General features: G+C 25.6%; 1 protein-coding gene across 1 annotated transcript in view; it reads right to left on the reverse strand.

Moving 5' to 3' along the window:
• Positions 1–17,519, reverse strand: part of LOC117177629 (phosphatidylinositol 4-kinase beta) — a 52,398-nt gene that overhangs the window by 19,575 nt on the left and 15,304 nt on the right. The window contains exons 4-9 of the mRNA XM_033368417.1: positions 12,835–12,952; positions 12,548–12,682; positions 10,202–10,362; positions 9,950–10,080; positions 7,095–7,325; positions 241–561 (exon numbers count right to left, since the gene is read on the reverse strand). Coding sequence (XP_033224308.1) covers positions 241–561; positions 7,095–7,325; positions 9,950–10,080; positions 10,202–10,362; positions 12,548–12,682; positions 12,835–12,952 — 1,097 coding nt within the window. The remainder of the gene's footprint in view (positions 1–240; positions 562–7,094; positions 7,326–9,949; positions 10,081–10,201; positions 10,363–12,547; positions 12,683–12,834; positions 12,953–17,519) is intronic.

Raw genomic sequence — 17,519 nt, forward strand, 5'->3', positions numbered from 1 at the left:
CCAAATAAATAAAATTTGTAACTGAATATATAATTACATAAGGGAAAGAAACGAAAAGAAAACAGAAATACAAAAAAAAATGCGTGACTTTTGCAGGTTTTCTTTTTAATATCTGAATTTTCCCCAATTTTCATAAGAACATCGAGAAAATATATTTATTAGTTATGTCAATTAAAAGATCTAAAGTATAAATTGTAAAAAGCTACCTTAGCTAAGGATAATCGAGATTTTTAAGTGTACCTGTTGCGTGATTTCGTCATCCTCCTGACTCCAGCAATCGCTGGGATCGTCATCAGGGAAATTAAATGCGATATCAGAACTTTTTAAAGGATAAGCAGCGAAACTTTTGACTGGAGTTTGCCTCGCGATAGACGAGGGTGTGGTTTGTTGGCTCTCCATATTTGGAAGGTTGGATGGACCGGAGGAACTGGATTGCTCGCCACCCGTCAAGTTTTCCTCTGATTTTGTATGTCGTAACGAACTACCCATAATTTTAGTTGGCACTGGCGAAGTGTAAAGATCCTCCACCTCCAGGACCTCGACATAAACTATATAAGGAGCCTGCAACAAGCATTAATCCAATTATTAAAAATGTAAAATATACAGCTTGGCTAAACAATCACTATTTCAAGATTCCCTTATTTTACCTTACTTTCCAAACAAATTATTGAATTTTAAACAAAAGAGTTTAATTTTTAACCAAATAGTGTAATCTTCAAACATATATGTAGATCAATTTGAATTTTCAACAAAGAATAGGATATGTAGTTGACTTTTTAACCAAAGAAATAGATCCCCATAAAAGTAAATGGACTTTCAACCTAATAGTTGATTGTTTCATTAAAAAATACAAAAATTTCAACTTTAATTTCTAAGCAAATAAAATGATTTAAAAAAAGATTAAATTTGTACCAAAAAAGGACGAATATTCAAACATATAGATGAATTTTCAAGTGAAAAAGATCAATTTTCAACATGAAATGAAATACTTGGATTTGCAGTTTAAAAAATAGTTTTCTATTAAATAAACAGATATTCTACAAAATAGTTAAATTTTCACCAAAATAGTTAATTTTCAAACAAAAAGATAGATTTTCAACGAAGAATAATTTGCTACTAAAAAATAGGGATTATCTAACAAAATTAATTGATTTTCAACCATTAAAGATGGATTGTCTACCAAAAAAATGGAAGTTAAAATTTCAATAAATAAAATTAATGAGGATATAACAACCAAATTTCAACAAATTAGTATAATTTTCAACAAAAGAAATTAAACCTTTGCTAAAAAATAAATTTTTAATAAAGTGGTTCCACTGTTATCAAAGTATTTCAATTTTCAATTAGAAAAAATCCAGTTTCAACCTAAAATGGAATAGGTAGTTAAATTTTCAGCTAAACAAATTAATTCATTCGAAAAAAAGAGTTTTTAACGAACTAGGTAAACTGTTAACCAGCGAGATGAAGTTTCAACTAAATTTATGAATCTTTAACTGGAAGAGGAAAATTTTCAGTAAAAAAATTAAATTTTAAAGCACAGAAATTAATTTTTAACTAAAATGATAAATCTTCAAACAAAAACATTAATTTTTTTATTTTTTATTTTGATTCAATGTAAACTTAATTATATTTTTTAAAGAATACGTAGTAAAATATGCAATCGAAGAAATAAATTCACAATAAAATTCCGAAACTTTAAACTTAATAGTTCAAATTTTCACTACAAAAGAGACATTTTTAATTTAAAATATAATAGTTATATTCACAGTTAGAACATTAAATTTCTAAGCAAATAAAAGGATTTTTTAACAAAAGACACTTAAATTTCGATGAAAAGTACGGATTTTTAAACAAAGAGTGGAATTTTTATTTACAAAAATAATTTTCGATTAAATAAACGGATTTTCTACAAAATAGTTAAACTTTCAAAGAAAGAAATGAATTTGCAACTAAAAAGTTATATTTTCGACGACGAAGAATAATTTCCTACCAAAGAAGATTCATTTTCTAATAAAATACATGAATTTTCAACCAAAATCTTAGTTCTTTAACAAAAAAGATGGATTCTCTAAAAAATTAATTTTTTTTATATCAACAAAATAATTCAATTTTCAGCCAAAGAAATGAGTTTTTAACCAAAGAGATCGATTTTTAACCAAAGTGACTAATTTTACTCCCAAAAAAAAATTTTTATAAATAAAATACATATATTTTTAACAAAATAGTTCAATCAAAAAAAGTGAAAATTCAACTAAAATGATTAATCTTCAACCAAAAAAATTATTTTTTTAACCTATTAGTTAAATTTTTGACCAAAAACATTGATTTCTACAAATAATGGAAGTTATATTTTCATTTTAAAAAATAATTTGAAAGAAAAAACAAATTTAAACAAAATAGTTCAATGTTTAACCAAACAAATCAGTTTTCATAAAAAAGATCGATTTTCAACTAAGAAGGTTAATTTTCTACAAAAAGAAAAATTTTTTAAAATAAAAGATATTGTAAACAAAAAAGATTCTAATTTTGAATAAAGAAGAGTTCAATGCAACCAAAAAGATGATTAAAAAAAAGGTTGAATTCACGACCAAAACAGATTAATATTATAACCAAACAGTTGAATTGTCAGTCAACAAAGATAAAATTTCTACGATAAAACATGCATGTTTAAGCCAAGAAAAATTTTACAGTCAATAGAGAAAAACAATTTCATCCAAAATCTTCAGTTTTCTACAAAACAGTTGAACTTTCAAAACGTAAGAGACAAATTTTCAACAAAACCATTGAATTGTCAACCAAAAATAATTACTGTGATAAATTGTAAATTTAAAAAATTAGATGCAAACTAACCAAATATGATAAATCCATTCTAGATGATTCCTCAAAAATGAGGCAAATGCTGTTTCTCAAATACACCAGAGATAGAAGAAAAATTCACATAATATCAAACAGAAGAATCTAACTGGTTATACAATATCAGGGTGGCCACTGTTTTTTAAATTTTCGACTCCCAGCTTTCTCCCGATAAATATTCGATATTTCTTCCCGTTTAGAAGAAATTAACTTTCTTTCTGAAACCCACAGTTTATTCACATATATTATCTATTGCGGAAGTCGATAAACATCAGTAAACCTTTTAGCAAGAACTCGATTGACTCTGAATGATATAAAACTAGGATAAGGAAATTTTTGAGTCTAATCAAGGAAAATGCACAGATGCGTACTATACACTAGATACACACTAGCAGTAAAATGCAAGCGCGCAAATCGCGCGTTTATGTCTCCGGATTTCTATATCCTCAGATGAAAATATGCAAATTAAAAAATCCATTATCACGCCAATTTTGTAATACAAGGTTTTAAACATTTTTGAAACAATAATTAATAATTTCTAATTATAATTAGAAAAAAAGTCAAATTGTATAATTTCTAAGTCTACATGCTAGAAATTAAACATTTTTAATTTGAATTGAAGAATCGCGAAGCTAGTATGATTTCAGATTGAAATTTCGAAAATAGAACAACGTCAAAACGTTAAAAATTGAATATTTTAAGATAAGAATATTGGAAATTGGGTAATTTAAAATTAAGAGAAATTGGAATTGTATTCTTTATAATTAAAAGCGTTTAAAATTGAATAATTAACGATTGGAAACTTTTAAATTTACATAATTTTAAATTCAAAGCGATTAAAATTTCAGAATTTAATATTGAAACCTGAATTGAATCTTTCAAAGCCGAAGCTTCTGAAAGTCTAGAATTTGACATTGTTATTACATAATAAAATTATAATGAAACATTAAATTTGATTCAAAAAATTATTCTAAAATGAAAGAATGAATTGTATTATTAAAAAAAAACTTTTTTAATAAATAGTCATTTTAAATGGGAAACATTTCTACGGCAGAACGTTAAAATTGAAATGAATGAGAACTGCATTTAAAACTGAAAAAAATTGTATTCACCAGAAATACATAGTAATGTTAAAACGTTTTTTATACTTAACCCCTTTGAAATTTAAATTATTTGAAGTAAATATAAATAGCTTAAAAATTAAGTTTTTAAATTGCTAATTATACTTTTCACAATTCAACCAATTCATTTGTAATTGTAAATTTAAAACATATGAAAGGGAAAAATAAGAAATTTAGTGTTCATTATAAAAATTCAGAACTATAAAATTGTAACCATTTAAAACTACCGAAATTATCCATTTACTGAAGTATCAATTTCAGATACTGTAATTTTCGAATCAAATATTTTTCAATTTGAAATGATTTATTTGCTTAAATCTTCAACTAAAAATAGGAAAATTTTAGGATCTTACATTAAAATTTAAAAACTGAAATAAATCATACAAAACAATATTGCTATAATATGATTTCATTTTTTGAAATTGTGCAATTTTAAACTTTTTAATTCGAAATTGCTTTATATTTATATCTAAAACGATTAAATTCAAAACCGACTATCAAGGCTTTTAATACATTTTTAAATGTTTAACAGGTTGTCCAGGTTTTCCAGGTCAAGAAATCAAAATTTTCCAGGTCTTCTTTTTTACAACAAATAATGAAATAAACGTTTGTCATACATGTAAAAAATGAGCCATTTCATTTTTTATAGGCCAAAAATTTCGAAAGAAAGCCGAATCGCAAATAAACAAATTCTTAATTATTTGCGAACATGAGTCGACTTTTTGAAATCTTTAAGAATATTTTTAAATCTTTGCAATATCTTTGAAATCTTTGTGAAGTATTACAAGCCTCAGTGAAAGCTTGAAATTTCGGTGAAATCTGTGAGAAATCTTTTGGCATTTTTCAAAGCTTTCGTTAAATTTTTAAATTTTTGAAATCTTTGTGAACTATTTCTTTAATCTTTTTTTGCGAAATCTTTTGTGTTTGTTTAAAATCATTGAAGTCTTTTGAAATCTTCTCAAATGTGTTGAAACCTTTTGAAATCGCTTAAAATCTTTGAAATGATTTGAAATTCTTGAAATATTTTGAAATCCTTATGAATTCTTTAGAGAAACTGAGAAATCTTCTCGAAGTCTTTTGTATTCGTTTGAAATCACTGGAATTGTTGAAATATTTGTGAAATCTTTATGAAATTGGTTGTAATCGTTTAAAACCCACTGGAATATTTGAAATCTTTGTTAAATCTTTTGAAATCGTATACAAAATTTTAATATCGCTTAAAATATTTGGAATGTTTTTAAATCTTGGAAATATTTCTTTAATCTTTGTTCGTGAAATCTTTTCCGTTCATTTGAAAATATTAAAATCTTTTCAAATCTTCTCAAATTTTTTGAAACCTTTTGAAATTATTAAAAATCTTTTACATGTTTTGAGATATTTGAAATCTGGTGTACTGTACCCTTGTTGGAATCTTTAAAGTTCTACATCTTCTACAAAATTTTGAAGTTAATTTTCAAATGTTTTTAAATCTTTAGTATCTTTTGAAAGTTTTAAAATCTTTGTGCAATGTTCGAAATCTTAGTGAAATTTTCGAAATCTTTTGTCAATTCGTTGGAATTATTTAAATTATTACAAATCTTAGTGAAATCTTTTGATATCTCCTTAAAAATTTTGAAATTGTTTAAAATCTTTTTAATGTTTTGAAATCTTAGAAATGTGGTTTAATATACCCTTTTTAAAATATTTAAACTCTTTTGTAAGTTTTAAAATCTTTGTGAAATGTTCGAAATCTTTGGGGAATTTTTGTGAAAACTTTTTAATCTAGTGTACGCGCCTTTTTTGAATATTTGAAATCCTTGAAATCTTGATAAATATTTTGAAATGTTTATAAAATCTTTCTTGAATCTTTCTTTGGAAAATCTTTTGTATTCGTTGAAGTCATTGAATTATTTGAAATATTTTGAAATCTTCTAAAATGTTTTAAAACCTCTTGAAATCGTTTCAAATTTTTGAAATCTTTGAAATCTGGTGTACTGTACCCTTTTTCACATCTTGAAAATCCTTTAAATCTTTAAAGTTTTAAAATGTTTGTGAAATTTCTGTTAAATCTTTATTGAAATCTGGCGTGCGCGCCTTCTTTAAATCATTAACATCCGTGAAATCGTTATGAAATGTTAAAGATTTTTGAAATGTTTGAAATATTTTGAAATCTTTTGTAACCTTTTGAAATCTGTTGGACACTCAAAACCCGAGTGGTCAACCCCTCGAAAAATCCGTCGTATATCCATGGCTTAGTCTAATTCTGAAACTGAATTAACATCGAAATTTTAAACTAAAATTTTTTATAATTTCTAGGTTGAACCAACGAAAAGTGCTTTGAAATATCTTTGTTTATTCTGTGATAAAAAAAAAAGATAAATTATATCTTGAATAAAAAAATTTTCAGCAGCAAGATTTTTTCTAAACGAGATGTTTCTTTCATAATATGCTAAAAAATTTAAAGTGCTCCTCGCAATTCGATAAATTTACTGCTTTAAAAAAAAAAGAAAGAAAAATTCAAGGTTTTCGTGAAAAAAATCAAGGAGATTTCAAGGTTTTCAAGGTTTAAACAAAATTACAGGAGACTTTCAGGGTTTCAAGGTCACTAGACACCCTGTTTAATAGCAAAATGGTCCTAAGATTTTAAATATTTTAATTTGAAACTAAAATATTGTTAATTTCAAAATTCGCAATATCCAAAAATTAATAATAGAAAAAACTTTAGTTTCAAGGCTTCAAAGATTAAACTGTTTTAGAATGGCAAATTTAAAACTAAAATTTTAAATTAAAATGATCGAAATTTTAAAGACGGTTCATATATTGTCAATGAGTGTCATATAATGCAGTATCAATTGACATTGAAAACAACTGGATACATTATTGTACTAAAAGATATCACTTCTGTCAAATGAAAAAACCACTCTCATTTTCACCGTTCAAAATAGCAGAATTTAAAATATTTCCCGGATGGATGGCCACCCTGAATATTATTGAATTCTGGAAACTAAAACCAATGGTCAGTAATCATAGAGTCCCAAAAATGCTAAAATCATGCATAATTAATTTATTCCAAGAAATGGATTTGTCATGTTTTGCTCGCTTACTCCTCAAGTATAAAATTATCAGAAAGTGCAGTTATACCTTATCTTTACTATTGAGAACTGCCGCATATTGCGGAGGAACTCGAACAATGTGATGGGGAACTGTGCTGTGCAAAGGAAGCCAGACTCTTGCTGGGAGATTCAAGTTGAGAGTATTAAGTTCTGCAACGAGTTGAACGGTTTTGCTTTCCTTGGTGGGAATGGTTCCAAGTAGTTTACCGATCGAGATTAACGCCTGAATGAACTCCAACTCGGGTGCTAGTCGGGGTGCCTGAAGAGTAAATAAATACAGAGAATCCATCATTAGAAGGATAATAAGGAAATAACAGGCCTCGGACTCACTTTAGAGATAAAAAGCAATGTAAATAAATAGTGTCAATTTTTTTTTAATAGTGTCAAAAAAGGTTTCAAGTATTAAAAACGAAATTCAATGTTTTTCTTTCTTATATAAATTATTAAAATTTCTATTTATTTATTGCAGACTTCAAAATCTTTATATTTTTTCTCAATTTTCCACTTAAATGGGAACTGAATCGATAGAACCCAATAAGAAAATCCAACAATATTTGGTTGAAAGTTCATTCTTATTTGTAGAAGTATACCATTAAATTTTTGGTTAAAAATGCATTTTTTAATTTAAATTTTATTATTTGGTTCGAAGTTCATTTATTTGGTTGAAAATTCAACAATTTTGTTAAAAATTCATACTTTACGGTTGAAAATTCAACTGTTTTCTACAAGAATCGTCTTTTTGACTCGATTATACAACAGCTTGATTAAAACTTACTTTCTTTCTTGACCACAAAAGTGTTTTAATTGAAAATTCAATCATTTTGTTGAACATTTCTCTTTTAGGTTTGACAATGTATCTTTTTCTGTAGAAAATTCATTTTTACAGTATCATCATTTATGATTAGGAACGAATTAGAATTGTCCCCCTGAATCCGAAAATCAAATTTTTACGACGGCGTCTGTCTATCACTCCGTCCGTAAACACGATAAATCTCGAAAAAATGAACAGATCTAATCGATCTTTGGCACACTTTTTGTAGGCCCTAAGAGAAAGGGTGAGTTCGTTAACCAGCCATTTTTGATAAAAATTAAAAAAGTCAGCGCATTTTGAAAATTTTTGAGACCACTTTTTTCTGAATTTGAAAATTCTATGTACGGATATTTATAATAGATTAAAAAAGACGAACAATTTATCTCAGTGACTTTTTTCGATAAGAAGAAAATTCTCACTTATAAAATTTTCAAAATGTTTTAAATCAATCGAAAATCCCAATTGAAAATTAAACAATTTAGAAGAAACTTTAAGTATTTGGTTCAAAATTGATGAATTTTGTTGAAAACTCATCTTTTTTTAAAAAGAAAATCAACTTTTTGGTTAAAAAAGCAATTTTTAAAATTAAAAATTAATCTGTTTTAGATGAGAATTCAAGTATTTTATTGAAAATTTGACTTTGTTCGTTAAATGCAACTGTTTTTAGCTTTTAATTAAAATATTATTTGTTAAAATTTCAACTATTTCATTTTTCATTGAAAATTCATTTTTTTATATTAAAAATTCAGCTCCTTGGTTGAAAGTTGAATTACTTCCTTAAAAGCTATTTTCTATCTGGAATAAGACTTATAATTTTAGTTCAAAGTTCGGTTGAAAATTAACTTTTTCTTAAAATTCCTTTTTCCGGTTAAAAACTAAACTTCATTGTAAAAAATTTTAATTTTCGGCTTGAAAATTAAACAATTTGGTAGAAAATTTAAGTATTTGGTTAAAAATTGATGAATTTTGTTGAAAACTTATCTTTTTTTAAAAAGAAAATCAACTTTATGGTCAAAAAAGCAATTTTTAAAATTAAATATTAATTTGTTTTAGATGAGAATTCAAGAATTTGCTTAAAAATTTGACTTTAATGGTTAAATCCAACTGTTTTTAATTTTTAATTAAAATATTTTATGTTAAAATATCAACTATTGCATTTTTCGTTGAAAATTCACCTTTTTATATTAAAAATTCAACTCCTTGGTTGAATGTTGAATTACTTCCTTAAAAGCTCTTTTCTATCTGGTAAAAATGTATGTATCTTGTACAAATGTATGCATTTGGTTGAAAATTCGTATTTGGGTAGAAAATAAATTTTTTTGTTTACAGGTGCAATGTGTGGTTATATAATAATTAATTATATAAATATAAACAAATATTATACAAATAAATTTTAATAAATTTGTATTTTCAGTATAAAATTAATTCTTTTGGATTAAAATTTAAAGATTTGGTAGAAAATATACGTATTTTGTTAACAATTAGTACTTTTTGGTAGAAAAATAATTTTTCTGTTAAAGAATATAACTGTATGGTTGAAACTTGATCTCTTTTAGTTGAGGACTGAAAGAATTTGTTTAAAATTCGTATTTTTCTGTTGTACTCAACTGCTTTTAATTTAAAATTAAATTCTTTTTTCGTTTAAATAGCATCTATTACAATTTTTAGGAAAAATTCAACTGTTTCGTAGAGAATTCGTCTGTTCGGCATGAAAATTCAACAATTTGGTAGAAAATTAAACTCTTTGTGGAAAATGTATTCATTTTATTGAGAATTCATCGTTTTGGTTGAAAATGTAACTATCTAGTTTCAAATTCAGCTGTTTTGATAAAATCTCATCTTTTCGGCTTCAAAACTCATAATTTTGGACGGCCCCTAATCAGCCATTGAGACCATTTATAGCCAATTAGCGAAGAAGTTTAAAAATAGTTTTAGAAAAAATGTATTAAAGTTTAATTTTTTTGAAAATAGTAGTAAAATCGTGTCCTCGTTTGAAAGAAAAGTGTAAAATACAATAGTATGGTGAATCCGAGGCCTGGAATAAAATTTAAGATTATTTTTTTTTAACTTACGTTACAGAAGCAGTCAGTCTTCTGTCCTCGTAAGTCATTTACTACTCCTTGGCAGGAATCGAAACAGGTACATCCATTATCAAACGCCCGACCAGAACTAAGGTCGCCAAGGCTTACTTTGTTTATTGATCCTGAAAAAATGTTTAATAAACTCAATTTTTATCAGTGTTAAGCTACATTCGAAAATTTAAGGTAAAACACTGAAAAAATAAATAATTAGCTTATTGTCATCTATTTATCTTTACCACTCACCGGAATGGCTACGACGAATAGTTTGAAAGAGTCCAGTGGCATCAGACTGAGATCTTTGGTGGGTTTTTTTGTTAGGAGAAGTTACACATTGAGCAGAAGGCAAAGGCGGTGGCAGGGGAACTTGCAAACCCATTGCGCGATGCTTTCGAATTCCCTTTGGCCTTAAATTTTAGGATTTTATAATAAATATAACACACAATTACAAATACCAGGGATCGCAGCTTTTCAGTATTTCAATTTTAGGAAAAATAAAGGAATTTTTCTGAATAAAGGGAATTGAAATTATTTTATTATTCTTTAATATCACCACCTTTTCTTTAACAAGTTTTCTACTCATTTTTGTGTTTAAAAGTTTTCTTTATTTAGCTGTGACAAAATTGCTGAACACCTTAGCATTTTCTACTGATAAGAATACATCAGAAAAACTTCAAGATAAAAAATTAAAAAATAGATAAAAAATATGATTGAAAAATGCTCATGTTCGAATAATGCAAAGTCACTGAGTGATATTACGCAATTTTCCGTAACTTTAGCCCTGAACGAGTTGATACGAACTGTCGTACGGAAAATTCCAACACAGTAGACAGTTCATTATTTATTTTTATCAGTAGATTGATTTTCATATCGTATGCTCATCAATTTTTTTCTAGTATACTCTGTTCAGTACATGAATCCTGAGTTTGTCAAATTATTTTTCTAAGTAGGCTCAAAAGAAATTATTTGAAAACAACAAAAATTACTATTTCCAAAATCTAATTTTTCTATTTTTGTTTTCTTGGTCGTTTAAATTCGTTTCTAGTGTATATTTATCAGTTGAAAGATCTTAGATGATGATAAAAATCTTTTTTAATGTCATCGTGTAAAAACAGATATTAAACAAAATCATTATTCACGAAAATAACAAAATTATGAAGATAACTACTATATACTTTTTTGCATATTATTGTCCAAAATTTCGTTCCAATTAAAAAAATCCATTCAATTTTTGGATGAAAGTTAATTCTTTTAGGTTAAAAATTTTTTTATTCAGGTGTAAAGTAAACTATTTTTTTCTAAATTGAACAATCTTTTTTAAGTCATCCTTTTTCGTAGAAAGTTCAATTTTGTTATAAAAATTCGTCTGTTTGTCTGGAAAATTAAACTCCTGGTATAAATTTGGGTTTTTCTTGTTAAAAATGCAAAATTGTTTAGTTGAAAATTAATCTTTTTGGGCAAAAAATTCAATTATCTTATTGAACATTATTTTTTGGTTAAGATTTGTATTATTTGTTTGAAGTAATAATTATTTTTGTTTTGAATTAATCCTTTCTTGACTAAAAAACCTTTTTTGATTGAAAAATGTACCTCTGTTGTCATAAATTTATTTTCTTTTGGTTAAATTTGGTTAAAATGGAACTTCTTGGTTAAAAATGCAACTACTTTGTTTAAAGTTAATTTTTTTATTAATGATTCATCATTTTTGTTGAAAACTCATCTCTTTGGTTAAAAATGTACCTAATTTGTAAAATTTTCTAGTTAAAATTTTTATTATTTGGTTGAAAAGGTAGTTATTTAGTCGAGAATACAACAATTTTGTTAAAATTTTAAAAATTTTAATTATAATTAAATCAAATTTGAAATTCTCTTCAATGTCCAATGATTAAGTTAATTTAGAGAATTCCTGAAAATACAACAATCCTATTTTGTAACAAATTCGTCTTCTTGGTTTGAAAATTCAACAGTTTGAAAAATAAACTATTTCCTTAAAAACTATCTTTTTTGGATGAATGTAGTTATTTTTTATTTAAAATAAAAATATTTTTTGGTTGAAATATCAAGTATTACATTTTTTGTCGAGAATCCATATTTTGTTGGTTCAAAATTTAACTATTTGGGTAAAAGTTGAACTGTATTGTTCCAAAAGAATTTTTTTATAGAATACGTTTACTTGAAATATTAGGAATTTGAGTCGTTTCAATTTTAATCTTATATTAGTACCTTCATTAATTTTATTTCCAGGAATTTATTTCCCTATTTTTATGAAAAATATCCTTATTTGGTTTATTTTAGGTTTATTTTCTCAAATTTAGCGTTTTGCTTTTTAATGTCTTGAATTTCTGTTCATGATTCTTAAAGCATGAATCGAAACCTGGTAAAAAAAAAATAAGGAAAAGGAAAAAAATTAATGGAAATGGTGGTAAATGGGATGGACTGTGATCCCTGAAATACCATAAATTAAGTAAAAATATATATTTTTTTAAAGTATACAAAAATAACCGATTATTTACAGTATTTTGAAGCAGCACCTTAATTTTGAATAAAATACCTTCGAATAATATTAAGACTCCAAAGAATGTTTAATATTACCTTAGTTCATCTGAAAGGATCAGATTTTTGAGCTTGGTCCCGTGAGACTTCTTCTTTGATGGTAGATGAGCGTCGGAACTATATGCATCCAATAACCAGGCACATTTTAAAGAAAAATCTGCCGACTGTCTACATCTGAAAGATAACAAATCAACGGTTAGTTGAAATGAAGGACACTTTCTAAAGTGAAGAAGCCACTTCTCTTTAGTGCCTTCGGAGTTTTTTTTTGTACAGTACCTAGTACCGAGATTATGTAAGAATGGCAAAAATTACCATCGAGAACTTACCTATGGACGAGATACGGATAAAGGACTTCGGTAACATCGTATAATTGTATGTACATTAGAACCAGTTGCGGCAAATAGAAATCCACATCATTGTCTGGGAAACTAAACAACTTGTTACCTGAAAGTTTAAGGAGATACGTTACTCAGAAGTTCCTCAGCATTTCTGGAGGCTATTCTACGTTCTAAATACTCGAGATGCGAATGGCGAATCTAATCAAAATACTGGCAAACAAATTATACCTAACAATTGCGGATTCAGGTTGTCATTTCAATTCAAGGCGACTTTTAAATTAGGGACCATCCGAAACTGGGTTTCCAATTTAAAAGAGAAAAGGGGGAGAGAGCATTATAAATTAACGTTGCGAACGTAGATGAATGTTAGCAATTTTTTTCGATAAACAGCCCTACGACGGTATATTTCAGACTTTACACTCTTTCCCCTATTCATCCATTTTTCCCATTTTTAAAGAATTCTTCTTTTTCCCCCCTGTTTTCAAGTAAATTGATTCTTAATTGGTGCCCTTAATTGGTGCTCAATTAGAAGAATCCAATAAGAAAATCCAATCATTTTTTCTTGAAAATAAATTATTTTGTTAAAAATGCAACTATTTTATTAACAAATTATCTGTTGTTTTTTTTTGGGTCAAAAATCCAACCACTTGGTTGAAAGTTAAACTACTTTGATAAAAATTCATTTTTTCTGTTTCAAAATTCATCTTTCTGGTTAAAAAATCATCTTCTAAGTTGAATGTTCAACTCCTTTGTTGAAAATTTAATCAATTTGTTGAAAATTCGTTTGTTTTTGGTTAAGAATTTTTAAAACTAATAATGTAACTGCTATTTTTGGTGGAAATTGATCTTTTTAATTGAAAATTGATCTTTACTAGTTTGAAATTCAATCATTTGGCTGAAAAAACATTTTTATTGATAAAAATTCCTATTTTTTTGGTAGAAAATTCATCCTTCTTGGTTTAAAAAACCACTATTTGTAGCTTAATCTGTTTTGTTGAAGGATTAAACTATTTTGTTGAAAATTCTTATTTTTGCTTGAATTCAAAATTGATCTTTTTTGGCTGAAAAATCAAGTATTTGGTTGAAAGTAAAACTACATTTTTTAAAATTAAAATTAATATTTTTGGGTCGAATGTTCAACTGTTTTGTAGAAACTTCGTCTTTTGCTTAGAAAAATCAACAATTTTTTCGAAAATTAAGTTCTTTCTTGATTATTCATATATATGGACGAAACCTCAACTATTTGGTTAAATATTAAACTTATTACTTTTATAAAAATTTAACTATTTAATACAAAATTAACTTTTTTGCTGAAAAAAGTAGTATTTTCTGGTTAAAAATTTAACTATTTGTAGATAATCGTCTTTAAGGGTTCCAAATTTAACAATTTTGTTAGAAATTTATGTATTTTCATTAAAATGATTTGTTTTTGGGTTAACATTCATCTTTTTTATTTGAATATTGAAAGTTGAGTTTGAAATTCATCTTTCTTGATTAAAAAATTATTTATTTGGTGGAGGATTCAACTATTTTCGGCAAAAACTCGTTTTTGTTTTGTTTAATTCAACTGGATAAAAGTTCTTCTGCGGCATAAAAGTTATCTTTCTTGGTTGAAAACTAACGGTTTTGTTAAAAATTCTACAATTTTGGTAAAAAGTAATATTTTTTGTTCGAAAATTCAAAAGTTTTGTTGCAAATTCATTCTAGTGGATTGAAAATTCATCTTTTTTGGTTGACAATTTAACTGTCTTTAAAAAAATTGTATTTTTGCCTTAAAAATGTATTTATTTCGTTGAAAGTACAAATATTTTTTTGGAAATCCATCTATTATGCTAGAAAGTTCAAATATTTGGTGAATAATTCCACTATTTGTTTAAAATGAATTTTGTTGTCGAAAATTTGTCTTTTTGGATCGAAAATTCATCTCTTTTTGTAGGAAACATTTTTTGGTTGAAAATTCAACTATTTTTATTAAATATTAGTTTTTTCTATATTCAATTCAACTGGTTGAAAATTAATTTCAGGCCTGAACGCTATTATTGAAGATCAAAATTTAGTTTGGTCTATCCTCTATTTTATTGGATTCATATCACGTAAATTGTTCATAATTAATAATAGTTTTAAATGAATAAATTAAACAATGAGTTATTCAAATACACGACATCCTTGGATTTTAAAATAAAGCTAGAAAAAGTATCGACCGTGAAGATATTTTTTATCGGCATAAGCAGGCCACTTCTCGTTTTTAGTATATTTCTTTTTTAAGTTTTGGAATGAGGAAATAGCCTTACGTTTTTAAACAAAATAGGTTTTAAAAATATTTTTAAAGAAAGTATGATACAGGGGAATTTCTGATTTGCAAATTGTGTGCAGATAATGTTAGGTTCAATCAATATAAATAAAGATTACCTCTTCAATTTTTAAAGCGTAGAACTTTTAATCTTGAAGATGTGAAAATATCCAAAGGATTTATATAATTATGTATTTAATTTATAAAGAAAAATTATATATATATATTTCAAATTAGAAGAATTATTTTTCAGAAAACATTTTTATGAGTTCATTTTAAGTAGTAATTTAAAGTTCTTCGCACATTGCTTAACACTATATTTAATCACATATGACCTTGAAAGATAAAAGACCATATGATAGATAAGTGTTACACCTCATAAATATCTTTTTATTATTATTATTATTTAGAACTTCATTTCTATTGAAACCAATACAAATTATTTCTGTTCGCTAACAAGTTTTAACTAGGTCATTACAATTTTCCAGATCTTTGAAGCTGAATAATTTTTAATTTAAAATAGGCAAGACTGAAGTTTAAATGAAGCATTAAAGGTGGATTAGTTTAATGTTTTAAAGACTTCAAATTTAAAATTAATAAGCTTTTATAATAAGGCCTTGAAACATAGACAATAATTCAAGTATAAGCATTCAAAGCAAAAAATATTGAAAGTTGAAACATTTCCAATTTTACGATTTGTAAGTCAGAGCGTTCAAAATTTAAAAAAAACTGGTAATTGAAAGGACTTCAATTGCATTATTTTTTAAACATTCGATATTGTTCAACAAATAAACAAACAAATTCTATATGAATTAAATGCAGACTTCTAATTTTAAATAAAATTGCAGAACCTTCATTTTAGATTGTCTATATAAAGTTTAAATTAGAAATTATTCTAGTTTGAACCAATCAGTTAACAATTTTTTAAAAACTATTATCGCCCTCAGATTGAAAATTGCACAATTTTGGACACCATACATTGAGAATTGTTTAATCTTTAATATTTCAGAGACAGTATTTTTTATTCTTAAACCCTTAAAACTTACAATTGACAAATTTTTAATTTTTTAGAAATTTTCTAATAGCTAATTATTTCATGTTAAAAGATTCAAAGTTAAAATTTCTAAATATCATAAATATTATAAATGGGAAATAAAACTGTTTCTAGCCATTCAATTTAGAATATTGATATAATATAATATATCATATATTTTATTTATAATATATTTGGAATAGTAAAAAGATATAAATTTGTAGTGCTTAAGAATCATGATCTCTGATTCTCACATTGAGTTAATTTTCATGGAAGTTAAAAATTATCATTTATACATACATTGAATATGTGTTACGTCCATCATTAAAAACTTGAAGGATACTTTGAAAATTGTATAACAATTTAAGAATTAATACGGTTAGATTCAAAAAGGAATCCGAACGAACGTTCTTCTTCGTATAGAGGATTAAAATTTTGTCAACAAGGATTAACATTAATTCTTAATTTGTGACAACACTTTCAAAGTGTCTTTCAATTTATTAATCCCGAACATCACAAACTTTCAACACGTATAAACTACCATTTTTGAACTTTAATAAGAATTAACACGAGAAGAGAATCACAGCTCATAATTTTTAAATAATAAAAATTAATTTCTTTTTAATATTGTCATAAAAAATTGGACTTCATAATGACTAATATGGATTAATGTATTTATTAATACAGCTGATTAATAAATTATTGATAAAGCTCAGAAATTTTCAAGCAAACAGTTGATTTTTCAACACAAAAGATCAATTTTCAACCAAAAATAGAATACTTGAATTTTAATTATTAAAAATATTTTCAACAGAAGTATTTTCAACTAAATAGTTAAATATAGCTCAAAAGAAATGAATTTGCAACATAAAAAAAATCTCAACTGAAAGTGAAATAGTTGATTTAAGAAAAAAAATTATTTATTTGTCAGTCAAAAACAGTTGAATTTTATTGAATAAAAAAATATAAATTTTCAACAACATACATGAACTTTCTAGCAAATCAAAGAATTTACAGAAAAAAAAGATAAATTGTCAACTTAAATATAATAGTATAATTTTCATTGAAAAAATTAATTTTCTAAAAATTAAATAGTATAATTTTCATTGAAAAAATTAATTTTCTAAAAATTAAAATGGATTTTTAACAAAGTAGTTAAGTTTTTAATCAAACAGATGAGTTTACAACCAAGAAGAATAATATTTACCAAAGAAGTTAATTTTTAAACTTATAAATATAAAATTTCCACCAATAATGGAATGGGTATATTAGCAATTTAAAAAATTATTTTGTAACAAAAAAAACGGTTTTTGCAACAAAATAATCGAATGTTCAACCAAATAGTGGAAT

The sequence above is a fragment of the Belonocnema kinseyi genome, chromosome 8 (genome assembly GCF_010883055.1).
Source record: "Belonocnema kinseyi isolate 2016_QV_RU_SX_M_011 chromosome 8, B_treatae_v1, whole genome shotgun sequence".
NCBI lineage: Eukaryota > Metazoa > Arthropoda > Insecta > Hymenoptera > Cynipidae > Belonocnema > Belonocnema kinseyi.